The sequence below is a fragment of the Amblyomma maculatum genome, chromosome 7 (assembly GCF_055883805.1).
Source record: "Amblyomma maculatum isolate TAMU_Amacu chromosome 7, ASM5588380v1, whole genome shotgun sequence".
Lineage (NCBI taxonomy): Eukaryota > Metazoa > Arthropoda > Arachnida > Ixodida > Ixodidae > Amblyomma > Amblyomma maculatum.
In genome coordinates this window covers 28,630,394-28,648,101 of record NC_139350.1, presented here as the reverse complement: position 1 = coordinate 28,648,101, position 17,708 = coordinate 28,630,394, and the positions used below count along the sequence as shown (strand labels likewise).

Genomic DNA, 17,708 nt, shown 5'->3' with positions numbered 1-17,708 from the left:
GGTTACAACAACTTTTAGTAGTTGTTACAACTTTTAGAGCTCGAGTTGGGTCCAGAAGTAAAAAAAAAAAAAAGGCTCCCGTTGGGCAGGAAGGCTCCGCGCTCTCTACAACACAGGCTGTGTCCGAAGACCTGCCAGCGCTGGTTACAACAACTTTTAGTAGTTGTTACAACTTTTAGAGCTCGAGTTGGGTCCAGAAGTAAAAAAAAAAAAAAGGCTCTCGTTGGGCAGGAAGGCTCCGCGCTCTCTACAACACAGGCTGTGTCCGAAGACCTGCCAGCGCTGGTTACAACAACTTTTAGTAGTTGTTACAACTTTTAGAGCTCGAGTTGGGTCCAGAAGTAAAAAAAAAAAAAAGGCTCCCGTTGGGCAGGAAGGCTCCGCGCTCTCTACAACACAGGCTGTGTCCGAAGACCTGCCAGCGCTGGTTACAACAACTTTTAGTAGTTGTTACAACTTTTAGAGCTCGAGTTGGGTCCAGAAGTAAAAAAAAAAAAGGCTCCCGTTGGGCAGGAAGGCTCCGCGCTCTCTACAACACAGGCTGTGTCCGAAGACCTGCCAGCGCTGGTTACAACAACTTTTAGTAGTTGTTACAACTTTTAGAGCTCGAGTTGGGTCCAGAAGTAAAAAAAAAAAAAAAGGCTCCCATTGGGCAGGAAGGCTCCGCGCTCTCTACAACACAGGCTGTGTCCGAAGACCTGCCAGCGCTGGTTACAACAACTTTTAGTAGTTGTTACAACTTTTAGAGCTCGAGTTGGGTCCAGAAGTAAAAAAAAAAAGGCTCCCGTTGGGCAGGAAGGCTCCGCGCTCTCTGCAACACAGGCTGTGTCCTAAGACCTGCCAGCGCTGGTTACAACAACTTTTAGTAGTTGTTACAACCTTTAGAGCTCGAGTTGGGTCCAGAAGTAAAAAAAAAAAAAGGCTCTCGTTGGGCAGGAAGGCTCCGCGCTCTCTACAACACAGGCTGTGTCCGAAGACCTGCCAGCGCTGGTTACAACAACTTTTAGTAGTTGTTACAACTTTTAGAGCTCGAGTTGGGTCCAGAAGTAAAAAAAAAAAAAAGGCTCCCGTTGGGCAGGAAGGCTCCGCGCTCTCTACAACACAGGCTGTGTCCGAAGACCTGCCAGCGCTGGTTACAACAACTTTTAGTAGTTGTTACAACTTTTAGAGCTCGAGTTGGGTCCAGAAGTAAAAAAAAAAAAAGGCTCCCGTTGGGCAGGAAGGCTCCGCGCTCTCTACAACACAGGCTGTGTCCGAAGACCTGCCAGCGCTGGTTACAACAACTTTTAGTAGTTGTTACAACTTTTAGAGCTCGAGTTGGGTCCAGAAGTAAAAAAAAAAAGGCTCCCGTTGGGCAGGAAGGCTCCGCGCTCTCTACAACACAGGCTGTCCGAAGACCTGCCAGCGCTGGTTACAACAACTTTTAGTAGTTGTTACAACTTTTAGAGCTCGAGTTGGGTCCAGAAGTAAAAAAAAAAAAAGGCTCCCGTTGGGCAGGAAGGCTCCGCGCTCTATACAACACAGGCTGTGTCCGAGGACCTGCCAGCGCTGGTTACAACAACTTTTAGTAGTTGTTACAACTTTTAGAGCTCGAGTTGGGTCCAGAAGTAAAAAAAAAAGGCTCCCGTTGGGCAGGAAGGCTCCGCGCTCTCTACAACACAGGCTGTGTCCGAAGACCTGCCAGCGCTGGTTACAACAACTTTTAGTAGTTGTTACAACTTTTAGAGCTCGAGTTGGGTCCAGAAGTAAAAAAAAAAAAGGCTCCCGTTGGGCAGGAAGGCTCCGCGCTCTCTACAACACAGGCTGTGTCCGAAGACCTGCCAGCGCTGGTTACAACAACTTTTAGTAGTTGTTACAACTTTTAGAGCTCGAGTTGGGTCCAGAAGTAAAAAAAAAGGCTCCCGTTGGGCAGGAAGGCTCCGCGCTCTCTACAACACAGGCTGTGTCCGAAGACCTGCCAGCGCTGGTTACAACAACTTTTAGTAGTTGTTACAACTTTTAGAGCTCGAGTTGGGTCCAGAAGTAAAAAAAAAAAGGCTCCCGTTGGGCAGGAAGGCTCCGCGCTCTCTACAACACAGGCTGTGTCCGAAGACCTGCCAACGCTGGTTACAACAACTTTTAGTAGTTGTTACAACTTTTAGAGCTCGAGTTGGGTCCAGAAGTAAAAAAAAAAGGCTCCCGTTGGGCAGGAAGGCTCCGCGCTCTCTACAACACAGGCTGTGTCCGAAGACCTGCCAGCGCTGGTTACGACAACTTTTAGTAGTTGTTACAACTTTTAGAGCTCGAGTTGGGTCCAGAAGTAAAAAAAAAAGGCTCCCGTTGGGCAGGAAGGCTCCGCGCTCTCTACAACACAGGCTGTGTGCGAAGACCTGCCAGCGCTGGTTACAACAACTTTTAGTAGTTGTTACAACTTTTAGAGCTCGAGTTGGGTCCAGAAGTAAAAAAAAAAAAGGCTCCCGTTGGGCAGGAAGGCTCCGCGCTCTCTACAACACAGGCTGTGTCCGAAGACCTGCCAGCGCTGGTTACAACAACTTTTAGTAGTTGTTACAACTTTTAGAGCTCGAGTTGGGTCCAGAAGTAAAAAAAAAAGGCTCCCGTTGGGCAGGAAGGCTCCGCGCTCTCTACAACACAGGCTGTGTCCGAAGACCTGCCAGCGCTGGTTACAACAACTTTTAGTAGTTGTTACAACTTTTAGAGCTCGAGTTGGGTCCAGAAGTAAAAAAAAAAAGGCTCCCGTTGGGCAGGAAGGCTCCGCGCTCTCTACAACACAGGCTGTGTCCGAAGACCTGCCAGCGCTGGTTACAACAACTTTTAGTAGTTGTTACAACTTTTAGAGCTCGAGTTGGGTCCAGAAGTAAAAAAAAAAAAGGCTCCCGTTGGGCAGGAAGGCTCCGCGCTCTCTACAACACAGGCTGTGTCCGAAGACCTGCCAACGCTGGTTACAACAACTTTTAGTAGTTGTTACAACTTTTAGAGCTCGAGTTGGGTCCAGAAGTAAAAAAAAAAAAAGGCTCCCGTTGGGCAGGAAGGCTCCGCGCTCTCTACAACACAGGCTGTGTCCGAAGACCTGCCAGCGCTGGTTACGACAACTTTTAGTAGTTGTTACAACTTTTAGAGCTCGAGTTGGGTCCAGAAGTAAAAAAAAAAAAGGCTCCCGTTGGGCAGGAAGGCTCCGCGCTCTCTACAACACAGGCTGTGTGCGAAGACCTGCCAGCGCTGGTTACAACAACTTTTAGTAGTTGTTACAACTTTTAGAGCTCGAGTTGGGTCCAGAAGTAAAAAAAAAAGGCTCCCGTTGGGCAGGAAGGCTCCGCGCTCTCTACAACACAGACTGTGTCCGAAGACCTGCCAGCGCTGGTTACAACAACTTTTAGTAGTTACAACTTTTAGAGCTCGAGTTGGGTCCAGAAGTAAAAAAAAAAAGGCTCCCGTTGGGCAGGAAGGCTCCGCGCTCTCTACAACACAGGCTGTGACCGAAGACCTGCCAGCTTTTTTTTTTTTCTTTATTGCCTGACTTTGACACAAATACACCGCACTGGAACTCAAAACAAAAGGAACAAAGGAATAATATATGTACACAAAGCTAGTTCGCGTTGCCTAACCCCCACTGAGGGGCAGGCATTGTCATGTTAAAATTCCTTGAGCACCGTCAAAGGTTCCATCTTTGACAGCCACTCAGGAGCACATGGCTGCAATTTAAGCACGTCAAGCCATCGCTGCACACTTTCACGGAAATACATGCGGGCTGGCCGCGCATCTGGATCACAGTGATAACCAGCCATTCGTGCGCGCCATATACTGTGGAGGCACATTAACATAACCTGGTCTACAGGCATATCATCGTGGCTATCCAATGGCAAATACCTAATGCCATGGGAATCAAGTGGCAACTGTTTTTTTATAGTCCTTTGCAGAACATCCCACAAATATACTCCCTCCCAGCAATGCAAAAACACGTGATCTATTGTCTCTGGCTGTTTGCAGATAAGACATTGGGCCCCCCACGGTAGGAACATACCCTTTTCCTCCATAAATGATTTTACACACAAAGTACCGGTATGTAGCATAAAGAAAAACGTTTTAGCTCCCGTAGCAACTTGCATTTTCTTTACGCGTTTTAATACATTACTTCCTGTGCCTCCATAGTATAAAGCTCCGTACAAGGGCACCGGGAACACCACTTCACAAACATCCTTGTATAATGTTCTCCTGTTAACATTACTTAAATACACTTTCGAAAAACGTGCGCTTAAGAATTTCACGCTTACAACAATTTCCCTAAAGAATCCAAAAAGAGAACCCGGCATACATTGAGTGTAAACTACGAAATCGGGCAACGCTCGACCAAGTCTTTGTTGACACATTGTGCGCAGGAATGGATCGCTGGCATCCCTAAAAAAACATAAACCGGTTGACAATCTGTCGCACAAACAAATGACCCAGACCAAGCCCCCCATGCTTCACCTGCCGGAACAAATTTGTCCGACTGCACCTCTCCCAACTCGAGGCCCAAACAAACACCGCAAAAACTCGATGCAATTTTTGCACACTTACACGGGAGCAATGCAACACTTGCATTACATACCATAACTTACTAATTAAAAACAGGTTGCAAACTGCGGCTCTTGCAAATATAGACAATTGAGCGCTTTTCCATTTCTCCGCTTTTTCACGGGTTTCTTTGACCTGCTCTAGCCAGTATGGCTCGCTTTCCTTGTAAAATTCCAAGGGCACACCTAAGTACTTTGCAGGCGTTGTAACCCACGCCACATTGGCGAAAGTGTCGGGGGTCAGCTGCCATTCACCGTGCCAAAATCCCAGGCACTTACCCCAGTTAACTTTACTCCCAGTGACTTTGCTAAAATGTTTTACCACATCCACTGTCCTCTTTATACTCTCCTTATTTACACAAAAAACCGCAACGTCGTCTGCGTAAGCCAGCAATTTGACTTCTGACTGCTGCAGTCGAAAACCATCAATGTCACTGTTTTGTAGGATGCTTAAACACAAAGTTTCAATATAAATGCCGAACAAAAGAGGGCTGAGGGGGCAACCTTGGCGCACCGAACGTCGTACGTTGATGGGGGCCCCCAGTGACTTATTGACAAATAATCTCGTAGTGCAGTTACGGTACGCCAAAGCCACTCCCTCTCGAATAACAGAGCCGACATTAACATAGTCTAATATACTGAACAGAATAGTATGTGCCACACAATCAAAAGCTTTCTCCAAGTCCAACTGCAGTAACGCAACACATGCATGAGTTGCATCGCAGCATTCGAGCACACTTCGCGCTTTGTGAATGTTCTGAAAGATAGATCGCCCTTTGATACCGCACGTTTGGTGAGGGCCCACTAGTTCGCATATAACCGTTTGTAGTCTGCCAGCAAGCACCTTCATATAAATCTTGTAATCAACGTTTGTCAGAGCAATGGGCCTGTAAGACGACAACTGCCTAAGCTTATCTGGTTGGTCAGTTTTCGGAATAAGTACTGTGTGTGACGATCCGAAAGACGCAGGCAGTGCCTTCAGTTCATACGCTTCATTAAATAAGGCACACAACAAAGGAGATAGCTGTTGCTTGAACGCTTTATAAAAAGCCGCACTCAGGCCATCAGGCCCGGGTGATTTCCCTGGGTTTAAATTTTCTATTGCCTGCTGCACTTCTTTTTCTCTTATTGGCCGCTCCAGTCTTTCTTTTTGTTCCTCGTCAATTTTTGGCATCGCGTCAAGAAAGGCTTCTTTAAAACGGTCCAAATAAACCTCCCGGGACGAAAATAGATCTTCATAATACTCCCGGAAAGCTTTCGCGATTCCTCCGTTATCAGTTACTGTGCGTCCTGCCCAATCTACCTCTGCCACATGATTTCGCCTTGCATTTGCTTTTTCTATTCCCAACGATCTTTTTGTCGGCGTCTCATCCATGGCCAATTTTTCCGCTCTCGCACGCACCAGTGCTCCGCGATAACGGTCTTCGTCATTCAGTTGAAGTCTTTGTTTTATTTTTCTAACGTCGTCCATGTATAACCCTGGCGTGTTACACTCCAGGGCTAACAATTTATCTAGCAAAGATCTTAAATGTATTTCATTTTGTTTTTCTTGAAACCGTATGCAGCTGGCCTTTTCTATAGCTTTGATTTTAATTTGTTGCTTACACAGTTCCCATTCTTGACCCAGTTCGTGGGTGTCCTCCTGACAAATCTTACCTATTTCTTCTTCTACTAATCTGGTGAATTGCTCGTCATTCAGCAGTTTATTATTTAACTTCCACAATTCCCAATTAAAACCGCTACCTCCCTTTCTTGTTCCAATTGTACACAGAACCATGCAGTGATCTGAGTACGTTTCCGCCAAAACATAATAATCCTGGCATTTTGGAGCCAGTTCTGCGGACACATAAATCCTGTCAAGGCGGGCGTGGCTAGCACCCTGAAAATGAGTATACTGAACCCGTCGCTCGCTCGTGAGACACTCTGCAACGTCCACCAGTGCAAACTCGTCAATCAAGCGCGAAGGTGCCTCTGTGCTACGATCCCTAAATGTACGATGGCTAGTTTTGTCACCGGAGCTCAGTACACAATTGAAATCTCCCAGAAAGACAAGTTGCTTATCCGTGTTTAAATACTCTTCAACAAAATCAAACAAAGCAGCCCTCTCATCAACTACCGTAGGTGCATATATACAAACAGCACGCCACTCAGCCGAGCAAAAACTAAAATCGAGGACCACGCCCCGACCCGACGGAAAAGAAGCATGCGACTGCACTACAAGACCCGGCAACTTCTTCACAAACAGGACGCATCCAGCAGAAGTATCGACTGCATGGCTGACAACTGCGTAAAACCGCGACGTGAAACGTTGCACCATGCTCTCGGTCTCTTGTTCACCCTCGACTTTTGTCTCTTGAACTCCAAGTATATCGATGTCATTTTCATTTAAAAGGCGCAGGACCTGGCTCTGCTTCCTTTTCGCTGCTAGACCTCTCACGTTAAGGGTCGCAACCTTTAGTGACAGTACATAAGCCATTTTCTTAGAGTGAAAGAGGCCAAGAGCATGGTGCTTACCCTTCACGTCTAGCATGGCGCTAGACGCTTTCGTTGACGCCAGAGCCATGAGGTTGGACTGGCAGACCTTGTGACGGGGGCGGCTTTTCGGCAGCTCTCCTGTCCGTCGAGACATTCGGTCTTGGTTTGAAGGTCGCCCTCCTCCCTATTGGCGTTTTTATCGGCGGCTCGTCGTTGCTAGCTGCCTCTGCCTCGTTCGTCTCACTGGCGCTCCCGTCGTGGGCACGCTTCGCAGGGCCCTGGACGTTGGTCGCTCGGCCACTGCTCCCTTCGAGGGTCCCCCGTCTGCCCGCAGACTCCGGAAGTTCAATTTTTGAGCTCTCGGCCTCGCTCACCCTTTCTTCCTCCGACGGTGCGTAGCTTGGCAGTGCCACTTCCCTGTCTGGTCCACCGAGCATCTCGTCACCACCCCCCGGGGGCACTAACATGCCTGTCGTTGCTGCCATCCTCTCAGCCTCTCCGACCCCTTTTGCGGCCTCCTCCGTCTCTGCGACATCCATTCGGTGTTCCGTCATGTCCGCCCTCGCTGTTGATGCAGTGTCCGAAGACCTGCCAGCGCTGGTTACAACAACTTTTAGTAGTTGTTACAACTTTTAGAGCTCGAGTTGGGTCCAGAAGTAAAAAAAAAAAAAAAGGCTCCCGTTGGGCAGGAAGGCTCCGCGCTCTCTACAACACAGGCTGTGTCCGAAGACCTGCCAGCGCTGGTTACAACAACTTTTAGTAGTTGTTACAACTTTTAGAGCTCGAGTTGGGTCCAGAAGTAAAAATAAAAAAAAAAGGCTCCCGTTAGGCAGGAAGGCTCCGCGCTCTCTACAACACAGGCTGTGTCCGAAGACCTGCCAGCGCTGGTTACAACAACTTTTAGTAGTTGTTACAACTTTTAGAGCTCGAGTTGGGTCCAGAAGTAAAAAAAAAAAAAAGGCTCCCGTTGGGCAGGAAGGCTCCGCGCTCTCTACAACACAGGCTGTGTCCGAAGACCTGCCAGCGCTGGTTACAACAACTTTTAGTAGTTGTTACAACTTTTAGAGCTCGAGTTGGGTCCAGAAGTAAAAAAAAAAAAAGGCTCCCGTTGGGCAGGAAGGCTCCGCGCTCTCTACAACACAGGCTGTGTCCGAAGACCTGCCAGCGCTGGTTACAACAACTTTTAGTAGTTGTTACAACTTTTAGAGCTCGAGTTGGGTCCAGAAGTAAAAAAAAAAAAAAAGGCTCCCATTGGGCAGGAAGGCTCCGCGCTCTCTACAACACAGGCTGTGTCCGAAGACCTGCCAGCGCTGGTTACAACAACTTTTAGTAGTTGTTACAACTTTTAGAGCTCGAGTTGGGTCCAGAAGTAAAAAAAAAAAAGGCTCCCGTTGGGCAGGAAGGCTCCGCGCTCTCTGCAACACAGGCTGTGTCCTAAGACCTGCCAGTGCTGGTTACAACAACTTTTAGTAGTTGTTACAACCTTTAGAGCTCGAGTTGGGTCCAGAAGTAAAAAAAAAAAAGGCTCCCGTTGGGCAGGAAGGCTCCGCGCTCTCTACAACACAGGCTGTGTCCGAAGACCTGCCAGCGCTGGTTACAACAACTTTTAGTAGTTGTTACAACTTTTAGAGCTCGAGTTGGGTCCAGAAGTAAAAAAAAAAAAAAAGGCTCCCATTGGGCAGGAAGGCTCCGCGCTCTCTACAACACAGGCTGTGTCCGAAGACCTGCCAGCGCTGGTTACAACAACTTTTAGTAGTTGTTACAACTTTTAGAGCTCGAGTTGGGTCCAGAAGTAAAAAAAAAAGGCTCCCGTTGGGCAGGAAAGCTCCGCGCTCTCTACAACACAGGCTGTGTCCGAAGACCTGCCAGCGCTGGTTACAACAACTTTTAGTAGTTGTTACAACTTTTAGAGCTCGAGTTGGGTCCAGAAGTAAAAAAAAAAAGGCTCCCGTTGGGCAGGAAGGCTCCGCGCTCTCTACAACACAGGCTGTGTCCGAAGACCTGCCAACGCTGGTTACAACAACTTTTAGTAGTTGTTACAACTTTTAGAGCTCGAGTTGGGTCCAGAAGTAAAAAAAAAAAAAAGGCTCCCGTTGGGCAGGAAGGCTCCGCGCTCTCTACAACACAGGCTGTGTCCGAAGACCTGCCAGCGCTGGTTACGACAACTTTTAGTAGTTGTTACAACTTTTAGAGCTCGAGTTGGGTCCAGAAGTAAAAAAAAAAAAGGCTCCCGTTGGGCAGGAAGGCTCCGCGCTCTCTACAACACAGGCTGTGTGCGAAGACCTGCCAGCGCTGGTTACAACAACTTTTAGTAGTTGTTACAACTTTTAGAGCTCGAGTTGGGTCCAGAAGTAAAAAAAAAAAGGCTCCCGTTGGGCAGGAAGGCTCCGCGCTCTCTACAACACAGACTGTGTCCGAAGACCTGCCAGCGCTGGTTACAACAACTTTTAGTAGTTACAACTTTTAGAGCTCGAGTTGGGTCCAGAAGTAAAAAAAAAAGGCTCCCGTTGGGCAGGAAGGCTCCGCGCTCTCTACAACACAGGCTGTGACCGAAGACCTGCCAGCTTTTTTTTTTTTCTTTATTGCCTGACTTTGACACAAATACACCGCACTGGAACTCAAAACAAAAGGAACAAAGGAATAATATATGTACACAAAGCTAGTTCGCGTTGCCTAACCCCCACTGAGGGGCAGGCATTGTCATGTTAAAATTCCTTGAGCACCGTCAAAGGTTCCATCTTTGACAGCCACTCAGGAGCACATGGCTGCAATTTAAGCACGTCAAGCCATCGCTGCACACTTTCACGGAAATACATGCGGGCTGGCCGCGCATCTGGATCACAGTGATAACCAGCCATTCGTGCGCGCCATATACTGTGGAGGCACATTAACATAACCTGGTCTACAGGCATATCATCGTGGCTATCCAATGGCAAATACCTAATGCCATGGGAATCAAGTGGCAACTGTTTTTTTATAGTCCTTTGCAGAACATCCCACAAATATACTCCCTCCCAGCAATGCAAAAACACGTGATCTATTGTCTCTGGCTGTTTGCAGATAAGACATTGGGCCCCCCACGGTAGGAACATACCCTTTTCCTCCATAAATGATTTTACACACAAAGTACCGGTATGTAGCATAAAGAAAAACGTTTTAGCTCCCGTAGCAACTTGCATTTTCTTTACGCGTTTTAATACATTACTTCCTGTGCCTCCATAGTATAAAGCTCCGTACAAGGGCACCGGGAACACCACTTCACAAACATCCTTGTATAATGTTCTCCTGTTAACATTACTTAAATACACTTTCGAAAAACGTGCGCTTAAGAATTTCACGCTTACAACAATTTCCCTAAAGAATCCAAAAAGAGAACCCGGCATACATTGAGTGTAAACTACGAAATCGGGCAACGCTCGACCAAGTCTTTGTTGACACATTGTGCGCAGGAATGGATCGCTGGCATCCCTAAAAAAACATAAACCGGTTGACAATCTGTCGCACAAACAAATGACCCAGACCAAGCCCCCCATGCTTCACCTGCCGGAACAAATTTGTCCGACTGCACCTCTCCCAACTCGAGGCCCAAACAAACACCGCAAAAACTCGATGCAATTTTTGCACACTTACACGGGAGCAATGCAACACTTGCATTACATACCATAACTTACTAATTAAAAACAGGTTGCAAACTGCGGCTCTTGCAAATATAGACAATTGAGCGCTTTTCCATTTCTCCGCTTTTTCACGGGTTTCTTTGACCTGCTCTAGCCAGTATGGCTCGCTTTCCTTGTAAAATTCCAAGGGCACACCTAAGTACTTTGCAGGCGTTGTAACCCACGCCACATTGGCGAAAGTGTCGGGGGTCAGCTGCCATTCACCGTGCCAAAATCCCAGGCACTTACCCCAGTTAACTTTACTCCCAGTGACTTTGCTAAAATGTTTTACCACATCCACTGTCCTCTTTATACTCTCCTTATTTACACAAAAAACCGCAACGTCGTCTGCGTAAGCCAGCAATTTGACTTCTGACTGCTGCAGTCGAAAACCATCAATGTCACTGTTTTGTAGGATGCTTAAACACAAAGTTTCAATATAAATGCCGAACAAAAGAGGGCTGAGGGGGCAACCTTGGCGCACCGAACGTCGTACGTTGATGGGGGCCCCCAGTGACTTATTGACAAATAATCTCGTAGTGCAGTTACGGTACGCCAAAGCCACTCCCTCTCGAATAACAGAGCCGACATTAACATAGTCTAATATACTGAACAGAATAGTATGTGCCACACAATCAAAAGCTTTCTCCAAGTCCAACTGCAGTAACGCAACACATGCATGAGTTGCATCGCAGCATTCGAGCACACTTCGCGCTTTGTGAATGTTCTGAAAGATAGATCGCCCTTTGATACCGCACGTTTGGTGAGGGCCCACTAGTTCGCATATAACCGTTTGTAGTCTGCCAGCAAGCACCTTCATGGTGGTGGTAGTGGTTGATTTATTATTTTTTTAAATAATCAAAAAGAAGAAAAAGAGTGTTGCCGGCCGCGGCAACTGCTATCTAAAAAACTGAAGCACTTGAGCTGCGGCCGGCGGGAAGGAAAAGGGGATAGGGAGAGGATAGCAAGGGGAAGTAGAGAGGGGAGCGATAGGAAGAAAGGACAGGGGAGCTTTGTACATTATTTACAGGGTAAAGACAGTCAACGAGTTCGCATCGCTCGCGCGCAAGTGTCCGAGCACTGTCCACGAATGCCAGCGCGCGAGCGGCCCCTGCAATTATTTAGAAAATATATACACATAGTCGCGCGCACGTAGCGTCCTGTCGCAGACAGATCGCGCGCGCGACGCAATGCACCAGCTGCCGGGGTGGGGCGCCCGGCAGCATACGTCCAAGGTAGCACACACGGAGCGTTCAGGTCACGCACGCACTACCTGGCGAAGAGCAAGCGAGGCTTCAAGCCCGCCCGCTCGATGAACGCACAGAGGCTCACCATTGCCCTGTCACGGGTGCGCGCACTGCCTCGCGGCCACAGGAGCGTCTCGATGCTGTCCGGGATGATTCCGAGCGCCCTATAAGCCGCGAGCATCTCGCGACGTGGCTCTGCGGATGCGGTACAGCGAAGCAGCATGTGCTCCAATGTCTCCACTGCCCCGCAATCACCACACACGTCGCTCGACGATAGTCCGTGGCGCACCCGTCTTACCCCGGGCCACACGCAGCCGACGCGCACTCGGATGAGCATTGCACGCTGTAGGCGCGACAATGAGCGCGCGCCGACAGCAGGGATGCGCTCTCCTCGCGCGATGCGTGGGTCCGGGTGTTGCTGACGGAGGTGGTCATAGATTACCGCGCGCACGTCCTCCAGAGCGAGAAGTTCGTCGCTGGGAGGGAGTATATAAATCTTGTAATCAACGTTTGTCAGAGCAATGGGCCTGTAAGACGACAACTGCCTAAGCTTATCTGGTTGGTCAGTTTTCGGAATAAGTACTGTGTGTGACGATCCGAAAGACGCAGGCAGTGCCTTCAGTTCATACGCTTCATTAAATAAGGCACACAACAAAGGAGATAGCTGTTGCTTGAACGCTTTATAAAAAGCAGCACTCAGGCCATCAGGCCCGGGTGATTTCCCTGGGTTTAAATTTTCTATTGCCTGCTGCACTTCTTTTTCTCTTATTGGCCGCTCCAGTCTTTCTTTTTGTTCCTCGTCAATTTTTGGCATCGCGTCAAGAAAGGCTTCTTTAAAACGGTCCAAATAAACCTCCCGGGACGAAAATAGATCTTCATAATACTCCCGGAAAGCTTTCGCGATTCCTCCGTTATCAGTTACTGTGCGTCCTGCCCAATCTACCTCTGCCACATGATTTCGCCTTGCATTTGCTTTTTCTATTCCCAACGATCTTTTTGTCGGCGTCTCATCCATGGCCAATTTTTCCGCTCTCGCACGCACCAGTGCTCCGCGATAACGGTCTTCGTCATTCAGTTGAAGTCTTTGTTTTATTTTTCTAACGTCGTCCATGTATAACCCTGGCGTGTTACACTCCAGGGCTAACAATTTATCTAGCAAAGATCTTAAATGTATTTCATTTTGTTTTTCTTGAAACCGTATGCAGCTGGCCTTTTCTATAGCTTTGATTTTAATTTGTTGCTTACACAGTTCCCATTCTTGACCCAGTTCGTGGGTGTCCTCCTGACAAATCTTACCAATTTCTTCTTCTACTAATCTGGTGAATTGCTCGTCATTCAGCAGTTTATTATTTAACTTCCACAATTCCCAATTAAAACCGCTACCTCCCTTTCTTGTTCCAATTGTACACAGAACCATGCAGTGATCTGAGTACGTTTCCGCCAAAACATAATAATCCTGGCATTTTGGAGCCAGTTCTGCGGACACATAAATCCTGTCAAGGCGGGCGTGGCTAGCACCCTGAAAATGAGTATACTGAACCCGTCGCTCGCTCGTGAGACACTCTGCAACGTCCACCAGTGCAAACTCGTCAATCAAGCGCGAAGGTGCCTCTGTGCTACGATCCCTAAATGTACGATGGCTAGTTTTGTCACCGGAGCTCAGTACACAATTGAAATCTCCCAGAAAGACAAGTTGCTTATCCGTGTTTAAATACTCTTCAACAAAATCAAACAAAGCAGCCCTCTCATCAACTACCGTAGGTGCATATATACAAACAGCACGCCACTCAGCCGAGCAAAAACTAAAATCGAGGACCACGCCCCGACCCGACGGAAAAGAAGCATGCGACTGCACTACAAGACCCGGCAACTTCTTCACAAACAGGACGCATCCAGCAGAAGTATCGACTGCATGGCTGACAACTGCGTAAAACCGCGACGTGAAACGTTGCACCATGCTCTCGGTCTCTTGTTCACCCTCGACTTTTGTCTCTTGAACTCCAAGTATATCGATGTCATTTTCATTTAAAAGGCGCAGGACCTGGCTCTGCTTCCTTTTCGCTGCTAGACCTCTCACGTTAAGGGTCGCAACCTTTAGTGACAGTACATAAGCCATTTTCTTAGAGTGAAAGAGGCCAAGAGCATGGTGCTTACCCTTCACGTCTAGCATGGCGCTAGACGCTTTCGTTGACGCCAGAGCCATGAGGTTGGACTGGCAGACCTTGTGACGGGGGCGGCTTTTCGGCAGCTCTCCTGTCCGTCGAGACATTCGGTCTTGGTTTGAAGGTCGCCCTCCTCCCTATTGGCGTTTTTATCGGCGGCTCGTCGTTGCTAGCTGCCTCTGCCTCGTTCGTCTCACTGGCGCTCCCGTCGTGGGCACGCTTCGCAGGGCCCTGGACGTTGGTCGCTCGGCCACTGCTCCCTTCGAGGGTCCCCCGTCTGCCCGCAGACTCCGGAAGTTCAATTTTTGAGCTCTCGGCCTCGCTCACCCTTTCTTCCTCCGACGGTGCGTAGCTTGGCAGTGCCACTTCCCTGTCTGGTCCACCGAGCATCTCGTCACCACCCCCCGGGGGCACTAACATGCCTGTCGTTGCTGCCATCCTCTCAGCCTCTCCGACCCCTTTTGCGGCCTCCTCCGTCTCTGCGACATCCATTCGGTGTTCCGTCATGTCCGCCCTCGCTGTTGATGCAGTGTCCGAAGACCTGCCAGCGCTGGTTACAACAACTTTTAGTAGTTGTTACAACTTTTAGAGCTCGAGTTGGGTCCAGAAGTAAAAAAAAAAAAAAGGCTCCCGTTGGGCAGGAAGGCTCCGCGCTCTCTACAACACAGGCTGTGTCCGAAGACCTGCCAGCGCTGGTTACAACAACTTTTAGTAGTTGTTACAACTTTTAGAGCTCGAGTTGGGTCCAGAAGTAAAAATAAAAAAAAAAGGCTCCCGTTAGGCAGGAAGGCTCCGCGCTCTCTACAACACAGGCTGTGTCCGAAGACCTGCCAGCGCTGGTTACAACAACTTTTAGTAGTTGTTACAACTTTTAGAGCTCGAGTTGGGTCCAGAAGTAAAAAAAAAAAAAAAGGCTCCCGTTGGGCAGGAAGGCTCCGCGCTCTCTACAACACAGGCTGTGTCCGAAGACCTGCCAGCGCTGGTTACAACAACTTTTAGTAGTTGTTACAACTTTTAGAGCTCGAGTTGGGTCCAGAAGTAAAAAAAAAAAAAGGCTCCCGTTGGGCAGGAAGGCTCCGCGCTCTCTACAACACAGGCTGTGTCCGAAGACCTGCCAGCGCTGGTTACAACAACTTTTAGTAGTTGTTACAACTTTTAGAGCTCGAGTTGGGTCCAGAAGTAAAAAAAAAAAAAAAAGGCTCCCATTGGGCAGGAAGGCTCCGCGCTCTCTACAACACAGGCTGTGTCCGAAGACCTGCCAGCGCTGGTTACAACAACTTTTAGTAGTTGTTACAACTTTTAGAGCTCGAGTTGGGTCCAGAAGTAAAAAAAAAAAAGGCTCCCGTTGGGCAGGAAGGCTCCGCGCTCTCTGCAACACAGGCTGTGTCCTAAGACCTGCCAGTGCTGGTTACAACAACTTTTAGTAGTTGTTACAACCTTTAGAGCTCGAGTTGGGTCCAGAAGTAAAAAAAAAAAGGCTCCCGTTGGGCAGGAAGGCTCCGCGCTCTCTACAACACAGGCTGTGTCCGAAGACCTGCCAGCGCTGGTTACAACAACTTTTAGTAGTTGTTACAACTTTTAGAGCTCGAGTTGGGTCCAGAAGTAAAAAAAAAAAAAGGCTCCCATTGGGCAGGAAGGCTCCGCGCTCTCTACAACACAGGCTGTGTCCGAAGACCTGCCAGCGCTGGTTACAACAACTTTTAGTAGTTGTTACAACTTTTAGAGCTCGAGTTGGGTCCAGAAGTAAAAAAAAAAAAAAGGCTCCCGTTGGGCAGGAAGGCTCCGCGCTCTCTACAACACAGGCTGTGTCCGAAGACCTGCCAGCGCTGGTTACAACAACTTTTAGTAGTTGTTACAACTTTTAGAGCTCGAGTTGGGTCCACAAGTAAAAAAAAAAAAAAGGCTCCCGTTGGGCAGGAAGGCTCCGCGCTCTCTACAACACAGGCTGTGTCCGAAGACCTGCCAGCGCTGGTTACAACAACTTTTAGTAGTTGTTACAACTTTTAGAGCTCGAGTTGGGTCCAGAAGTAAAAAAAAAAAGGCTCCCGTTGGGCAGGAAGGCTCCGCGCTCTCTACAACACAGGCTGTCCGAAGACCTGCCAGCGCTGGTTACAACAACTTTTAGTAGTTGTTACAACTTTTAGAGCTCGAGTTGGGTCCAGAAGTAAAAAAAAAAAAGGCTCCCGTTGGGCAGGAAGGCTCCGCGCTCTATACAACACAGGCTGTGTCCGAAGACCTGCCAGCGCTGGTTACAACAACTTTTAGTAGTTGTTACAACTTTTAGAGCTCGAGTTGGGTCCAGAAGTAAAAAAAAAAAAGGCTCCCGTTGGGCAGGAAGGCTCCGCGCTCTCTACAACACAGGCTGTGTCCGAAGACCTGCCAGCGCTGGTTACAACAACTTTTAGTAGTTGTTACAACTTTTAGAGCTCGAGTTGGGTCCAGAAGTAAAAAAAAAAAAAAAGGCTCCCGTTGGGCAGGAAGGCTCCGCGCTCTCTACAACACAGGCTGTGTCCGATTTTTTTTTCTTTATTACCAGGCTTATGACAAGTACAAAACACAAAATCAATGATAAAAGAGTCGCCAATCCTTCGGCTGACACATGTGATTTAAAATTGCTTGATGCCAACCAACTGGTCAAGTATATTCATCCATTCCGGTGGATCAGGCTCGCTTTTGTACACATCTCGGATATACGCCACGCTCTCCACGAAATTTTCTCTAACAGGTCGCGTATTGACGTCCGCATGACGCACTTGCATTCTAGTCTTCCATATACTATGGAGGCTAAGGAGCATTATCATATCGTATGGAGTTTCTTGATTTTCAACTGGCAGGAAGCGTATACCGTAGGGATCTATTGGGAGTTCTTTTTTTATTGTTCTTTGAAGAACATCCCAATGAAATATCGGGTCCCAGCAGTCTATAAAGACATGCTCAACTGTTTCGGGTTTCTTGCAGAGGAGGCAATTGGTTGTCCACGGGACAAATATTCCTTTTTTTTCCAGCCAAACTTTGACTGGAAGCGTCCCGGTATGTAATTTGAAGAAAAACGACTTTGTCGTAGGCTTAACTGGCATCCTCTTTACTCTCTTCAAGACGTCCTGTCCTGGGCCTCCATAGTATACAGAACGGTACACAGGCACAGGTAGCATAATGTCTATAAGGTCTGTATACAGTTTGCGCCTTGAAACTGAAGAAAGATATTCCATTGAAAATCGGACACTCAGCATTCTGAATGCAAGAACAACCTCACGTAAGTAACCAGAGACCGTGGTACAGGGATCTAAAAATGACGTGACAATGAATTGTGGTAGCATATTGCACATTCTTATTTGTAAAACAGTTCGCAAAAACGGGTCTTGCTGGTCTCGAAGATATAGAAACCGAGATACTATCTGGCGTAAAAACAAATGAACGAGACCAAGGCCTCCGTATCTAACAGGCCGAAACAAATTTGTGCGGCTCATTCTTTCCCATGTGGAGGACCAAATAAACACAGAAAAAATGCGATGCACTTTTTGTACATGGACCCGTGACATAGATAAGACATTCATTATATACCATATTTTGGAAAGCAAGAAAACATTACAGATGCTAGCCCGCGCGAACATAGATAAA

At 48.0% G+C, this 17,708-nt stretch overlaps 1 protein-coding gene across 1 annotated transcript; it reads right to left on the bottom strand.

Moving 5' to 3' along the window:
• Positions 1-16,612: 16,612 nt before the first annotated feature.
• Positions 16,613-17,697, bottom strand: LOC146182874 (uncharacterized). The gene has a single exon (XM_084608657.1). It carries the CDS (start codon positions 17,642-17,644, stop codon positions 16,697-16,699), a length of 948 nt encoding a protein of 315 aa, XP_084464783.1. The 5' UTR covers positions 17,645-17,697; the 3' UTR covers positions 16,613-16,696.
• Between the last annotated feature and the right edge of the window lie 11 nt (positions 17,698-17,708).

Excerpts from the sequence above, each read along its gene's own strand:
- LOC146182874 (XM_084608657.1), bottom strand. The coding sequence starts at position 17,644 with ATGAATGTCTTATCTATGTCACGGGTCCATGTACAAAAAGTGCATCGC.